General features: G+C 44.4%; 1 protein-coding gene across 1 annotated transcript in view; it reads right to left on the reverse strand.

Annotated features, from left to right (window-relative positions):
• tjp1a (tight junction protein 1a) overlaps positions 1–15,839 on the reverse strand; it is a gene marked incomplete at its 5' end in the record, with an annotated part of 96,090 nt that extends 80,251 nt beyond the window's left edge. The window contains one exon of the mRNA XM_079216855.1: positions 15,748–15,839. Coding sequence (XP_079072981.1) covers positions 15,748–15,839 — 92 coding nt within the window. The remainder of the gene's footprint in view (positions 1–15,747) is intronic.
• Between the last annotated feature and the right edge of the window lie 634 nt (positions 15,840–16,473).

Raw genomic sequence — 16,473 nt, forward strand, 5'->3', positions numbered from 1 at the left:
CGCTCACATACACCAAAAGCAAGGACGAGAGGGACATCATTCTCTGCTCAATTAGACATTACTTAACTGTATCTTTACTGTACATAGCTTACAGTTGTTTACTGCTATATTAAGGTTAAGAATCTTACAGCTCCTGTAACATTCTATTATATTCTCTATTTCAAAGTTACACACATGTGGTTTAAAGACTATTATGGCTAGCAGACAAAAACATATACTGGAGGCTGATTGTGCATAATCATCTTCTACAACAAACTAAATGTAGCCAGCTGGTGCTGAAAGCATCAATCAATAAATGCATGATCAATCAACAGGAAATGAAAAGGGAACATATTTGTATTAATCAATTTATCTTTATTTATTTCTTTTCAAGAACAATTTCAAATTTTCAACTACTTAACTATTTTTTTTTACTTTTCTTTTTCTCTTTTACATTATCAAAAAATTATGTAAAATAGGTTCAGCCACTCAGAACAAGCAACAGCAATGTGGCAATGTAACAACATTGGCAATTACCTCACTGTTTGTGTCTGGCAGCAGCCGGTGAAAACACTCCATAAAAACACACTCAGATATAAACATGTTTTCTATGAATGGATGCTGCTTCGAAGTCTACAAAGGTGCACAGGTGCTGGCAATGGGTCTGGCCCAATCGCTCCCGTCTGCTATAATAAGCATGACTAACATCAGAGTGGCTCCTCTCAAAGGCACATATTTCCAAAACAAATTCATCATTATAGGGTCATTTTCTTGCCGTATAATTGTGACATGTTGTCTGTCTAAGTGCCTTAATCCTTCGTTATCGAATGTGTGCATCCGTGACTAAGTGAGTGCACCACTGTTGTTGTCTACGGCTAATTTGGCATTCTGCTGCAGCGAACTGCACAATACGACTCTTGTGGTCGTGGTGACTGACAGTTTGGAAGAACACCTTTCAAACTGTCAGCGGCTGCCTGTCGCAGTAGCTGCCTGATGTTTCTTTATTTTATAGTCTCTTTTTTCCATTTTCCTCTCTTCTTCTTTTTCTTTTATTTCACGTTTGGTTTAAATTACGCCTGGACAATGGACCGTAACTTTCTCTCAACCTTCTCGTGGCTTTCTGAATACTTTTCCGCTTGCAACGGAGAGCCACAAACAAACAATGACTGGGACTATTGTTTTTTTCTCGCGCTCAGCTGATTGCGCTGTGCAAACCGCAGTCCGGAGCCGGGCCTGTGATCCCTTTGGAGCTACGAAGAAGGGCTCGGGGCTGCAGGTCGGGTGCCAAAAGGAGGGCAAAAAAGAGGAAATACAAGCCCTCGGTACCAGTCATTATAACGGGGAACGTGAGGTCTTTGGCGAATAAGACGGAAGAGCTAGGCGCGCTGGTAAAGACTGAGAGGATCTTCCGTGAGTGCAGCATCTTGTGTTTCACGGAGACATTTTCTGGACCACAGCGCGTCGGTGCCCGGCTTCAGGACTGTACGAGCGGACAGAGACGCTACACTGAGCGGCAAAAAGAGAGGCGGTGGGATTGCAGTGTATGTGAACGAGAGGTGGTGCAACCCCGACCATGTGTGTGTGAAGGAGCGTTTCTGCAGCCCGAACTGTTAGCCGTGGGGATGCGTTTGTATTATTTGCAGAGAGAGTTTACGTAGCCATTGTTGTCGCCGTTTACGTGCCACCATCAGCTGACGCTGAGGAAGCAGTGGACACCATCCACTCCACTGTATCTGGACTGCTGAGTCAACAGCCAGGTGCTTTTATGACAATAACTGGTCACTTTAATCACACAACACTGGACAAAGCTCTGCCTACTTTTATACAGTATGTTGACTGCCCCACAAGAAACAATAAAACTCTGGACCTCCTGTATGCAAATACTAAGGATGCATACAGGGCCACTGCCCTACCCCCCCTTGGCAGGTCTGATCACGACCTGGTCCTGCTGACACCCAGGTATGTTCCTCTGGTGCAGAGGCTGCCTGCGACCTCCAGGACTGTCAGGAGGTGGTCTCAGGAGGCTAATGACGCCCTGCAGGACTGCTTTGAGTCGACGGACTGGGATGTGCTGTGCGGACCACATGGGGAGGACATCAACAGCATGACAGACTACATCACAGAATACATCAAGTTCTGTGAACACACCACCATACCATCACGGACTGTACGCTGCTTCCCCAACAACAAGCCCTGGATCACCAGGGACCTTAAGGCTCTTCTTAATAAGAAGAAAGCTGCTTTCAGGTCTGGGGACAGGGATGAGCTCAGGAGAGTCCAGCGCGATCTGAAGGTGAAGATCAGGGAGGGCAAGGACTCCTACAGGAGGAAGCTGGAGGCCAAACTTTAGCAGAACAACACGAGGGAGGTGTGGAACGGGATGAAGCAGATTACCAACTTCAAGGTGGGAGGGAGACAACCAGGGGGCTCCCTGGAGAGGGCCAACGAGTTGAACTGTTTCTTCAATAGGTTCAGTTCACAGCCCTCATCCGTCTCCTCCTCTCACCTCACCTACACACCTCCCTCTCTGCCCCCCCCCCCCCCCCCCCCCCCCCCCCCTGTTGAGCTGCACTTTCGCTGAGCCCTCAACACTAAATGGCTCTTCCATTGAGCCCTCAACACCCGTTGGCTCTCCCAATGAGCCCTCAACAACAATGGGCTCCTCCACCCTCCCCCCTCTCTCTGTGATGATTGACCAGGTGAGAAGACAGCTGGAGAAACTTCACCAAGGCAAAGCTGAAGGACCTGATGGCATCAGCCCCAGGGTCCTAAAGACCTGTGGAAGACGTCGTGCCTGGTCCCTGTCCCGAAGAAGTCGATTCCATCCGTCCTCAATGACTACCGACCGGTAGCCCTCACCTCCCATGTGATGAAGGTGCTGGAGAGGCTGGTCTTGGCTCACCTCCGACCGCAGGTGAAATCATCGCTGGACCCTCTACAATTTGCTTACCAGCCTCATGTGGGTGTGGACGACGCCATCATCTACCTGCTGCAACGAGCTCAGTCGCACCTGGATGGTACAGGTGTCTCTGTGAGAGTCACTTTCTTTGACTTCTCCAGTGCATTTAACACCATCCAACCACTGCTACTGGGTGAGAAGCTGCGGGTGGTGGGGGTAGACTCGTCCACCATCTCCTGGATCACTGACTACCTCACAGGCAGACCACAGTTTGTCAGAATGGGCCGTGTGCTGTCTGGGACGGTGCTCAGTGATGTTGGAGCCACACAGGGAACTGTTCTGTCTCCCTTCCTGTTCACCCTGTACACCACTGACTTCCAGTACAACACGGAGTCATGCCATCTGCAGAAGTTCTCTGATGACTCTGCAGTGGTCGGGTGTATTAGGGATGGACGGGAGGAGGAGTACAGGGCAGTGGTGAGTGACTTTGTGAAGTGGGCCGGTGTGAATCACCTGCTTCTGAACGTGGCCAAGACCAGAGAGATGGTGGTCGACTTCAGGAGGAAGATAACTGCTCCGAGTCCTCTGAGTGTTCTGGGGGAGGACGTGGACATAGTGGAGAAGTACAGGTACCTGGGTGTTGCCATCGACAGCCGACTGAACTGGAAGGCCAACGTCAACGCTGTGTACAAGAAGGGGATGAGTCAACTCTTTTTCCTGAGAAAGCTTCGATCCTTCAATGTGTGCAGCAAGATGATGGAGATGTTCTACCAGTCGGTTGTGGCCAGTGCCCTGTACTTCGCTATTGTCTGCTGGGGGAGCAGCATTGGAGCCGGTGACACCAATAGACTTAACAAGCTTAAGAAGGCCGGCTCCATCATTGGCTGCAAGCAGGAGTTTCTGGGGCAGGTGGTGGAGAGGAGGACGCTGAAGAAACTTTTGTCCATATTGGACAACCTGGACGACCCTCTCTACCACCTGCTGCAGGGCCAGAGGAGCACTTTCTCCAAGAGGTTCCTCACGCTCCGCTGCACCAAGGACCGTTACAGGAAAACATTCCTGCCGACAGTTATACGGCTTTACAACAAGTCACCGCTTGCTAGTTCCTCTGTGAATTAAACACTGTAAACACTGTACATGTTCATAGTTACCTACACTTAACACTTAACATCCATCCATCCATCCATTATCAGCCGCTTATCCGGGGTCGGGTCGCGGTGGCAGCAGGTTCAGCAGGCCGACCCAGGCTTCCCTCTCACCCGCAACACTTTCCAGCTCATTCTGGGGGATCCCGAGGCGTTCCAAGGCCAGCCGGGAGATATAATCCCTCCAGCGTGTCCTCGGTCTTCCCCGGGGTCTCCTACCAGTTGAACGTGCCTGGAAAACCTCTAATGGGAGGCGTCCAGGAGGCATCCTGACTAGATGCCCGAACCACCTCAGCTGACTCCTTTCGACACGAAGGAGCAGCGACTCGACTCCAAGCTCCCTCCTGATGTCCGAGCTCCTTACCCTATCTCTAAGGGTGAGCCCGGCCACCCTGCGGAGGAAGCTCATTTCGGCCGCTTGTATTCAAGATCTCGTTCTTTCGGTCACGACCCAGAGTTCGTGACCATAGGTGAGGGTTGGAACATAGACCGACCAGTAAATGGAGAGCTTCGCCTTCCGGCTCAGCTCCCTCTTCACCAGGACGGACCGGTACAGCGCCTGTTTTATTGCTGCAGCCGCACCGATCCGTCTGTCGATCTCCCGCTCCACCTTACCCTCACTCGTGAACAAGACCCCGAGATACTTGAACTCCTTCTCCGAGCAAACCAGGACCATGTGTACACAACTTCACAGGGAGAAGACTTGTTTTTAGCTAGTGCGAAAGTTTTTTTTAATAACTAATGTGGAAGGAGCTTGGTTCCAGAGCCCATGCTGTGCGTGGAGGTGAGCCCAACTAAATCTAGCTGGTACCGCTCCACCTCCCGCACCAGCTCCGGCTCTTTCCCCGCTAGCGAGGTGACGTTACACATCCCTAGAGCTAGTCTATGCTGCCGGCGATCGGCTCGCCCAGGTCTCCTGCCTGGCCCGCCGCCCGGTCTGCATAGCACCCGACCCCGATAATTCTCCCCGCGGGTGGTGGGTCCACGGGGTGACTGCTGCTCCATGTTGTTTCTTCGGGCTGAGCCCGACCGGGCCCCATGGGCGAAAGCCCGGCCAACAGACGCTCGCCGACGAGCTCCCCTCCTGGGTCTGGCTCCGGGAGGGTGCCCCGGTTTCCCTTGTCTGGGCGAGGTAACTTTAGTCCGTGGGCTGCAATTCATCAGGGTTTTTTGACATATATCATATTATATACATTTATTGCATTTTTGCACTCTTCTATTGTTTGTTGTTGTTATTTTTATTTTTATTTACACCTTAATATGCACGTACATACTTGCACTCTTGCACTTCTACTGTTTAAGTTTAAGTTAATTTAATTTAATTCCTAAATTAATACTCTGTTATTCTCTCTTTCATACAGCTATTTTATTGTTGTTATGTTTATCTTTATTCTATTAGTATTATTATTGCATATATCTTTCATCCCTGTTGTTTTTATATCTTATCTTATCTTATTTTCTGTGTAAATGGCTGCTACGCAACACTAAATTTCCCCTTGAGGATTAATAAAGTATATATTCAATTCATTCATTCATTCATTTCATTCATTCATTCATTATTGCCTGTTTTATTTCACCATTGACTGCCTGCTTAGTCCTCACTCACCTCTCTTAACTAGGGATGGGTATCGTTTGGGTTTTTTCTGATACCGGTGCTAAACCGATACTTTTAAAACGATACCGGTGCCTAAACGGTGCCTGAACCGATACTTTTTTATTGCCAAGGCAATTTTTTTTTCTTCAAATTGAACAATATTATTAACTGTTTAAAGTATACTATAGATATAAATAAATAAGTACATATAAAACACTTGTCTTCAAACTACAGCTTCAAACCTTTTAACTTCAAACTATAAAAATATATATTTAAAAAAAGAACAGACACAAGCATCAGGTGGCCTGATGGGACCGTGTGCAACAGAACTCAGACACTGCTGGATTCTACAAACTGCTGCTTTACTGGACTACACGTCATCATTAATATCAACTGGAAAGATTTGTTCCATCAAGCCGAGGACGGACGTTCAAAAGCTCGTGCTCGTGTCTCCAACGATCTCTGTGTGCGCGCGCTGTGTGCGTGTGCGTGTGTGTGTGTGTGTGTGTGTGTGTGTGTGTGTGTGTGTGTGTGTGTGTGTGTGTGTGTGTGTGAGCGCTGGAAGCCCCGCCCCCTCGGGCCCCGCTCTGCATGCAGGCAGACAGAGAGCAGAGCAGCGAGTGCGCTCTGATCCGCACTATTTTAATAATCGTTTTTAGCATGCGGGCACCGCGCTACCTTTTTAGTATCTATATACCGTGCAACTTTACAGAGTAGTGTAAAAAAAAAGTATTTAAATCGGCTCAGGCACCGGAAGGAAGCACCGAAATCTGCGTTGGATACTGGCACCGGTTCTCGGTACCCAACCCTACTCTTAACTGACCCCCGGTTCATAAAATTCTAAAATACAGTGGCGGCCTTTGCAGACACTGAGATCCACACTCAACTGAGTGCACCTTTCTAGTTTCATATTATCCAAACAATAGTGCTGACAACTCTCAGTTACACTCCAAGAATACTTAATGGTCCCTAATATGTCATTAGTGCCATTCAATCCCTGTCCTCTACATGACCTGTGCACAGTGTCCACACACGTGTGTATTTACTAACAGCCAGGACACAAACTGAATCATTATAATCCCAGTGTTGCTTTTCCAAGGAGATTCCAAACACACTTCCAGCAGCAGCTTATGGAGCTCTGTGGGTTTTAACTCTGTTTCTAAGAATGAGGAGTGCTGACATGGACTGTATATCTGTGTGACTCAAGGAGGCCACTTTACAACCTGTAGCCCAATCACTAATCCTATTCTAAGAGATAACATCATGAAAGATAAACAGGGCGACGGAGAGAAAAAGAAACATGGGCGATTTGGCTCAAGGATTGTCAGATCAGAGCATCCTTAACACTGCATATTTTTCTATGAAAGTTCCTGACAAGGAGTAACAATGTGATATAGTTTGACTTACTTTGTAACAGAATCAAATGACAAGATTTTAACCAATGTGTATCACTCTTTTAAGAGCAAAGCAAAAAATAACTGATCCAATCAATCTCAAAGCAGCTAAGCAGCATTGTAAACAAGTGCATTTACTTTTGGCAGATGCCCAGAGTGCCGTTTCTTGATTTGATAAGACAGCAATTTTTTATTTACTGCCTTTTGTCCTTCTCTCACCTCTCTCTTTTATCTCTATTTATTTTATTTAGACACAACACTGAGTTGAAATATAAGTTGAGCCAAGTATGAATGAATAGAAAGAGATAAACACAGAGTTTAAGTTTAAACATCAGGGAACAAAGAATACATATATAAGAAAGAATACATATATACATAATACATATATATTAATATACAGAACACCAGAAGTATGACTGCTCATTTGCTGCTGGCCTATGAATGATTTATCATCAGTGATGCTGCAGGATTCTAGGGAAATATATAGTGAGCCATGCTAGCCATTGGATTAGACACAGTCTGGCTGTCGGTGCAGACAGAAGTTTCTCTCACTTTTCAGAGGCCTCTGGAGAAATGTGAAACTCACAAACTGGAGTGCACAATGTGTCCCCGAGGTGACCCCTTCAGTGTAAACATCGTGCAGCACAAACATATATTTAATAAGGAACATTAGGCATTGACTGCAGTGAGAGGTGAAGTTTATGAAGTTTATGAATATTACATGAGACTTCAGCCCAAAATAGAGAATATCCCTCCTGCCCTGGATTTAAGAGGTCATTTGCAAAGCTTTACAGTTTATTTGATCCCAGCAACGTGTATCTGTGAGAGTATGATTGTAGAACAATCATTAATTGATTCATTGATTAATACATTAGCAGACAAGTGCTCTTCAGTTTTAATATTGTTAAATGAAGAAGCATGATTAAATAAATTAATACATTTATCAAACCAGAATTCCCACCTCGCAGTTGTATGTTTTCCCCGACCATGTCTGTCCAAAATGTCACTTGATCATTTTATCCTATTAGAAATTTGCCTGAAAATTGTGTGAAATTGTCATAATAAGCAAATCAATTCCACAGTGACCTTTGACCAAAATCATTCCTGAGATATTCACAAGAATGGGCACACAGGCAACGCAAAAACATATAATGTCTGGCTATCACCGGCGCCAAACTGAGGGTGAGCCGAACACCGTTGAATGTAACACACTAATATGGTTAAGTACCTCAGACAACCCCAAGATAGGATTATTTTTGGCAAAATACTAGAATTAACCTTCATGTTCATATTTCCTATTCTATACTCTATATAGTGTCCATAACATTACACCTGAACAGATTTAAACGTACAGAATGGCCAGTTATATTTAACATGTGTGCATGAATGTATCTTTAAACCAGTGACAAAAATGTTTAACGGAGCTCTGACGGGAGGCCTTTTGATCCTGGGGTTTGCCTTTGCAGATCTCTTCCAGTTCATCGAGCAAAAGTGTTGCATCCAAAATAGCTCCACTGACTTTTAGTCTTTCTATTAATACTCCCAGACATGTTCAAAGAAGCATTTATAGTGCTAGTATTTAAGTCATTTGTTTTACTTCCCATATAAACTCACTCTCTAACTTCAGGGCCTATATTGCACAGGTGGGGGAAAAAAATCAGAGCACTAAGACAAAGAATAAGGAAGGAAAGGAGACAGGCGAACAAAGCAGGAAGGAGCATGGGGCTGAGAGGCAGAGGGGGGGAGAAAAGGGGCTGAAAGACAAAAAGAGGAAGACCATGATGCAAAGGGACAAAGTACAGAGGGACACTGTCAGCGTATGGCTTAGAGGTCGTCCTGACTGCTTCATAATGCCTGACTGTTCAGCTGGAAGTGATGGCAGCCGATGAACATGCATCATTCTGCTCACGGGTCTGGAGTAGGAGGGCTACTTCAGGGGACAAGTGGTGACAAGAGGTGCATGACACATCCTACTTTATCAAGATAACCTCACTGACCCACCCAGAACAGAAGAATGAAACCAATGACTAACATGCTGTTGAGCTAATAACATCCTTGAAAACGTCTAAGAAATGGGAACGAAAAAAAAAGAAGCTTTTATTTACTAGTTGGAGTCTGTAAGCTCTTTGAAAACCACCTGGGCGGCGAGGATACCACTGAAAATCTCTGGCGAGATCAAGAGTCTGAGTAGGCCAGACAGGCCTGACAGATGGGCAGATCAGATTAGGCATATAGACATGTATCCAACAAGGCGGGACAGCGCTCATGTCCGAGTGCTGTCTGACCCCTGTGGAGAGGAGGGTAACAGGCAGGTCGAAGGCTGGTTTCAAAAAGCAAGGCTGTCTGCTCCTATGTGTGACAACATACATCAATAGAAGCACAAACTCCACATCATGGCACATTACAACTCAGTGTGTGAGCAGCAGAGATCAGCTGTGAAGACAAGTTGGGCTAAACATGTAGAGTAGCCTGAGATGCTGCTTTACCTTTATCACATGCACCAGACAAAAGTAGCATAATGTATACATTTTGCTTACAGAATACTGTCCATTACCAGGACTGGGTAGTCCTGAGAGATACATAAACACCCATAGGAAGAGGTGTCAGTACAGTAACGACTCCATTTATTTCTTGAAATAAATGGACTCTCTGAGTACTTGAGGACATGGTTTGTAGTGCGTTGATTATGTAACATTGGAAAAAATTACTGTGTGCACAGCCAGACAGGTATAAATCTGCCAAGCAGAAGGAAAGAGTTGAAGAGAATAGATTGAGATTTTTGTCAGACAAAAGTGGATCCCCTCTGCTTTGTCCTTCTCTATTTGTGGGAAGGCAGTGATGGATTCCATCTTGTCAGCCCTCTGTGAGCCATCGTGACAGTCGAGAGTCACCAGAGGCCGGAAACGTGTGACTCACAGATTCTAAAAGTCGTTGCTGCTCGTCGTCTGACTCTGACTTGAGACGATGAGTCTCTGATATAGGCCTCTGCAACCATCACTGCCGCCAACACGCTCTTTAAGGAGTCATTACCGGACCCTTAGTTAGGCTCCACATTACATGAATCCAGATCTGCACTGTGTCAGAGCTGCAGTCGGACTCAATACAATAGTTTTGGTTCATGTTAAACTTGTATTTTTATACCATACTTTGAGCATGATAAAAAAAGAGTCTAACCAAGCAATTGCTGCCAACTTTCTATACTTGCCAGGTTTCTTCAGTAATGAAATGGTGTTCAGGTTCAATATCCCGCTCTATAGTAGTCATGAGTCTGATACTGTTTAATTACAGTCCATATCTTGGCACATGCAAAACATATCTTGAAAAGAGCAATATGCACCCAAAAGGCTTTGTCAGGGTGTGTTTGGCAACCTCTCTTTTGTTGTTTTAAGTCTGCTTAAGTCTGCTGGCTACCGTGTTGATGTTTAATCATATTGTTAGGATATGTCTCTGAAAGTATAGTTTGTGACGTCATGTGCAAGAGTCCGTCTATTGAATCTGAGCAATATTGACAAACTGACTTTTGTTTTCTTGTAGATAACTAACTAACAAATATTATTACAAAATCACTTCACTTTAGTGTCGGATTGGGTGCTAGGGGGGCACAAGGTAGATGTATATCTTCATGACAATGTATCTCCTGCTATATACATCAGTCTCTTTAGAATTAAAAGTGTCAAACAGAAAGCTCATGTAGTCTCACAAGTCTTAGCCACTAGCTCCTATGCTATAATCTTATAGTGAGGACGAATAATGATACTATTTGCACCATGCACCATGCCAAAGATGCATATGGCAGGAAATAAGCAATAAGATATAAAATGCCAGCAGTCGAAAAGTACTTTGTGCAAAAAAATGTGGACAGTATCAATAGAACCCAACCCGACAAAAAAATACACAGACACACTCGCACTGGCAAAGACACCCAAAATAATCTACACTCACACACACAGAAACAAACATTCACACCAAAAAACACATGAACACACACCCACAGGATGCACGGAGAGCGGGTGGGGGTTAGGGGGTGAGCCACGAGTCAATAAACCCTGTGTAATCTGTTCCCTTTAGTGGCATAAACCATCTGAGAGGAGATTACAAACGTTCTGCCAAAGTAAGAACATGTGAGTTCCTAATGGACAGAAACACTGAATACAAAAACAAAAACACAAACTTGTATGTGTGCACCTTCGCATGTACTCTAAAAGTGTGTCGTGTGTCTCGTGAAGTCAGGATTCATGAATCTGATACAAAAGGGCTTCTTTGTTTTACTTCAGGGAGAGCAAGACAGCGAGATACTAAGAGTAAAGGAGAAAAATACTGGCTTTCTGCATGTTTTTCAGAAAAGTACTGATTATCGTGACAGGCCCATCCTGGACTTGGGCTCCTGCTGAGGTAACTAATGCGCTGCATTGTCAGTTTGTGTGAGATTACGCATCATGGCCTCCATGAGTTGAACTGGAAGAGTGGAGGGGGTAGGACAAGAGTCGTTGAATGTGTGTGTTCCTCTGAAGAGCTGGGAGGGAGGACGTGTGGACAGGCAAATTGGAGGGCAGAGGAGCTGGTTGCGTATGTGTGTGTGTGCGTGTGTGTGTGTTGGGGGAAGGAGGGACGCTGACTTTATGCATCATTAAGCAGGTGGACTGAGAACACCAGGCGGAGCTGCCACTGTGGACTGTCCATGGGAGCAGAGCAGACATCTGGCACACAGTACAGGACATACACCCACGTTAGGAAGAGCCGCGACCAGTTTAAAGACACGTCATCAGGCTAATTATTATTTATGGATCATTTAAAACTAATTACAGTGTTGTGGTTACAGACCAATGTGTGTTTTGTATAATAACAATGTGCTTCATGCAGCATGTTTTTACGAGAGCCTAACTGATTTATTTGATGCTAGCCTATCGAAGACATATAGGTAGTGGCGTATATGTTGGCCAGATTGCGGAAATAAGAAAATTGTGTTTATATTATATAATATGATGAATAAAAAGAGGCAACTTTTGCACACCAGTAGGTTGACAGGTGCGTAGAAGAATACCTACGGTAGACAGTATAGAGCAAAAGAATTCTGCACACTGTCTTCTTTGATGCATTCAGAGATATTTGGTGACAATGTTTCGGTACCCAGACCTTCATCAGGTTCAACAAGCCTGCAAGGTATGGTGCGTTGGGTTTACTTGTATAGCACATTTCACGAGGCAGGCATGATGGGAATTGAGGGTGTTCCCTATCGCGACACTACTCTCAGCATGGTAGAATGCGCATCACAGCGGAGCAGACGGTCGTGTGGAGTCAAACTAACTAGTTTGTGAAATAAATTGCTGAATTGAAAGTTAATAAACAATGACCTCATCATTTCCCCTTTTCAATACAACTCTAACAAAATCTTGTCCCTGAAAAACCATCATGTGACTCATGCTCAGGCCCGCCTTGTGTGTTGCCCGTGCCACAACTGTGCACAGGTCGCACATTATACCTGCCTTCCGACATCACCCTGCCCAATGGGAAGAAACACTCTGGATTACTGCTACACTCAAAAACTGCTTCAGAGCAGGATTAGAAAACAGACACTCTCTGAATGAGCTCCTTAAATACACAAGAAAACCAACAAGGTTGTTTTTCCACATTATTTGAATTTAACTAGTATTGCATCAGGAACATTATAGCAATGCAAATGGTAAATGCAGTTTGTGAATGCTAAAGTTACTGGAGATGATCTGTAAAAGTACCTGTGTGACTAATTAGATTTTGAAAGCAGCTGGTCGGAATAAGCACTTAACACATTCTAGCTTTATTGAGCTTAGAAATATGGCATTAGGCATGCATCAATAACCATAAATAAAATGCTAAATACTCAAACATGTTACATTTCAAATGCATCCTCATGCAGTGAAGTATTTATTGCAATGTGAATGCAATAAACTGTTCGTTAAACATGATGGATGGATGGGAGTAGATTTGTCATCAAGGAGTTCAAGTCTTTTGGAAGATCATTATCCCATCTGGCACGCAACCGCCTTCTCATCTATAATAAGTGATGTCTCCATTCTGTCTCCTTGTTTGGTTAAAGAAACAACTGCTCCGTCTCCCTCTGTGTTTTTTGTTTCTATAAAAACATTACCTAAGTGTACCTGAGTATGTTCTAAATCGTCTTGTTTCACCATCAGCATTTATGTATGCATCATCTCTTTCATCATGACTCTCAACTCAATGGCTGGAAGAACCACTGGTTGCAGAAAATATACTGACTGTTCACCCAATTCAATTCAACAAGCCGCATGAACTTAATGTACTAGAACACATATTCAACAACCTCTCTTCTAACACTGTCATTTTACCGTAATATGTATAAAGCTATAAACTGCTCAGTCTGGTTTCTTTTGATGTTTTAATTCTACTAATATAAATAAAGCTAAAATAAATAATAATAAAGTGCTTCCATCGTTTATCTTCTGTATCCCTACTCCCAGTAGCTCAATAGTTATCACACATCTGGATTTAAACTTAACGATTAAACAGCTCATGTAAACTTAGTTCGTCCTATTTTAAATCGTGTTACATTGTGGTATTACCTCAATCTGGGTAGTCAGTAATTGAGTTACTTGTGTGCATGCAAGCCTACTGATTCTAGGCTCTGACTTCACCCTGAATAAAGACAGACATGACATGCAAGCGAATGCATGGGGTGACTCCATGAAACACACACTGGAGGCACACGCTGGCTCAGCTTCCCTTCGTTAAAGTGGCTGTCGGAGGCGATACAGTAATCCTGTTTTAATGGCTGTGCCCCTTCCCCCACCATGATGTGATGGCCCCAGACAAACCACCGCGCCTCTCTTAAGGGAGAAGTGTCAAAACCAAGTCACCGCGGTGTCCTTTGCAACACATTTGACAGCAGTCACGAGCTAAGAGGAGAAAACCGTTCCCACTGTGTGATGACTTCTGATTCAGTCAGGTGTGTTACTACAGGCCTGTTCCTATATATAGATGGAACAGTAACCAGATCGGACTGCCATTAAAATAAACCAGTATTTGTCTTCTGACTGTAAAGTAATGCCAATCTGTATGGATTATACCCTTAATGCTATCTATGTGGATTACAGAAGAAGAAGAGGACCTGAATGGGCCCACTGTGCGAATAATGTGTGATGTTTTGGGATTTTCTTTTTTTTGTCAATTACTGAGGCTCCTAATATCAATGAGCAAAATGAAGACACTTACATCTAACCACACTATAACCTGTGATCATAACACCCTTGTCACGTTGTCAAACTTGATTTAATATCAAGCTCTTGAACACTGATAACAACCGATTTACAAAATGTACAAAACGACTGGTCAATTAATCAGTTAGTCAACTGCCTTAAAAATAATCAATTACAATAATGACATTTTGAAATACTCTTTAAGAGATTTACAATGCAATTATACCAACACCCTTTATACAGCGTTTAATATTGTTGTAGGGGCTGTAACGACCAATTATTTTCATGACTGATAAATCTGACGGTTATTTCTTGATGTACCGACTAGTTTGGTCTATACAATGTTGAAGTTAAAAATGTAAAATGTACTGTTTGATCAACAGTACATTTTGTGAATATCAAAACAAATCAAACATTTTTAAGATCTCACCATGGATTCTGGAAATGTTATGCTTTATTAGATGTTTTAGATTTTTTTTAACATTTTATAGACAATAAAGATGTATTGATTAGCTTAAACAAAATCAACAGATTAATTGATAATGAAAACAATCATTGATTGCAGCCCTACACGTAACCAGTGACCAAGATAAATTGATGGAAACAGTTTACAAAAGTTAAAGAGGAAATAAGGGCAACATAAAGTATAGACGTTTGGTGGATACAGCTGGGTGAACATGTCATATGAGGAAAATAACAATAGACTTTGATATGAATTGCACTAGGTGTAAACATCCATGCATGGCCAACACAGACACGAGCAGCCAATGATGGTAAATCACTTTAGCATCACTCCTCCACATGGAGATCTAAATGCAGGCGGCTTGAAGCTACTGAATAAGAGATGAGAGAGGAGAAACCAGCCGGCATTTTTTTTTTTTCTTCTTCTTTTTTTTTTTTTTTTACAACATCAGCTCACAGAAATAGATGTGAGAACAGAGACCTGCTGGGAAAATACAAATCCCCAAATTTACACTCAGAAGCTTAAAATAAACGCTCGCTAAAAGGCCCGAGGAGGAAAAACACGCGCAACTGAACCCCTTTCAACGCGCTCAGCATTGTTTTATGCTGCTCTGGTAAATACACCTGCTCGGTCCGTTGCGTGTGAAACTCACCCGGATCACAACAAACAAGAGTCCACCGAGCGAGACGCAGAGAGACCGCACGCGCACGAACGTATAGCCCCGTGCACGGCTGCACGGAAAGCTACTGTACGAGCGTCTCCTCCCCGACTCGATGCCTGCTGAGTGTGGACAGCAGCGGAAAAATGAAACTATATTTGGAGGCAAAGAGACATGGAGTCAGCCGACTTCCGCAAACAGCTGCTCATCTTTAACTTACACGAGACACGAGGGGGAACACGAGACACGAGAAGGGAAGGGGGGCAGTTTCTCGTGACAACAAAAGATACGAGGCTCTTTTTGAAAAGCTATTTTCTTCCCATGAGAAGACACCACTGCCACTTGTTTTCACGCACGCACCAAACACACGCTCCCATCCACACGCGCGCCACCTCCTCTCTACTCACCACAGCTGTCTCTTAGTGGGGAGGCAGTCTTTGTTGGAGGCTGTCACTCCCATGGCCATCTGCATCACCGTGATATATTTCTGGTACTTCATGTTGTCCTCCTTTACTACCACTACCACGACTACTACTACTACTACTACTACTACTACTACTACTACTACTACTACTACTACTGCTGCTACTTCCACAACTACTTCTACTTCTAGGAATCCGCGCGCCACAAAAGCGGCACAGGTGAGCGTGCATTCAAATGTCTGTTATTGTCCCCTGGCACCAGTGGCATCTTCAGTATCAAACACGCCATTTCCACGCCTGGAGGACTGTTGACAGGGAAAATGTTCCCCGAGGAGCTCAACGAAAGGTACCACGCCGCCGCGACCCATGTCTCTAATCTCATTAGAGCTCAGAATAGATTGGCTAATCCATTCGATTTTAGTCAGGACCGGGTCATTGTTGTGGCTCGCCCCGTAGCTGCCACTTTGTTGTTGTTGTTGTTTTACCCCGGTTTGTCTCTGTGGACTAAAAACAGAATCAAGATAAAGAGACAAACAGAGTCAGAGATATGATGCAGCGGCGGTGGCACCCAAACGTCTGCGAGGTAGGAAAGAGAGCGCCTGTGTTCAGCGAGGGAGGGAGGGAGGGAGGGGGTGGGGGTGACAGAGGAGGAGGAAGAGGAGAGGAGGATGACGAGAGGCAGCGATGTAATGGCTTAAGAGGGGGGAACCT

Source organism: Taurulus bubalis (genome assembly GCF_910589615.1).
Source record: "Taurulus bubalis genome assembly, chromosome: 4".
Taxonomy (NCBI): domain Eukaryota; kingdom Metazoa; phylum Chordata; class Actinopteri; order Perciformes; family Cottidae; genus Taurulus; species Taurulus bubalis.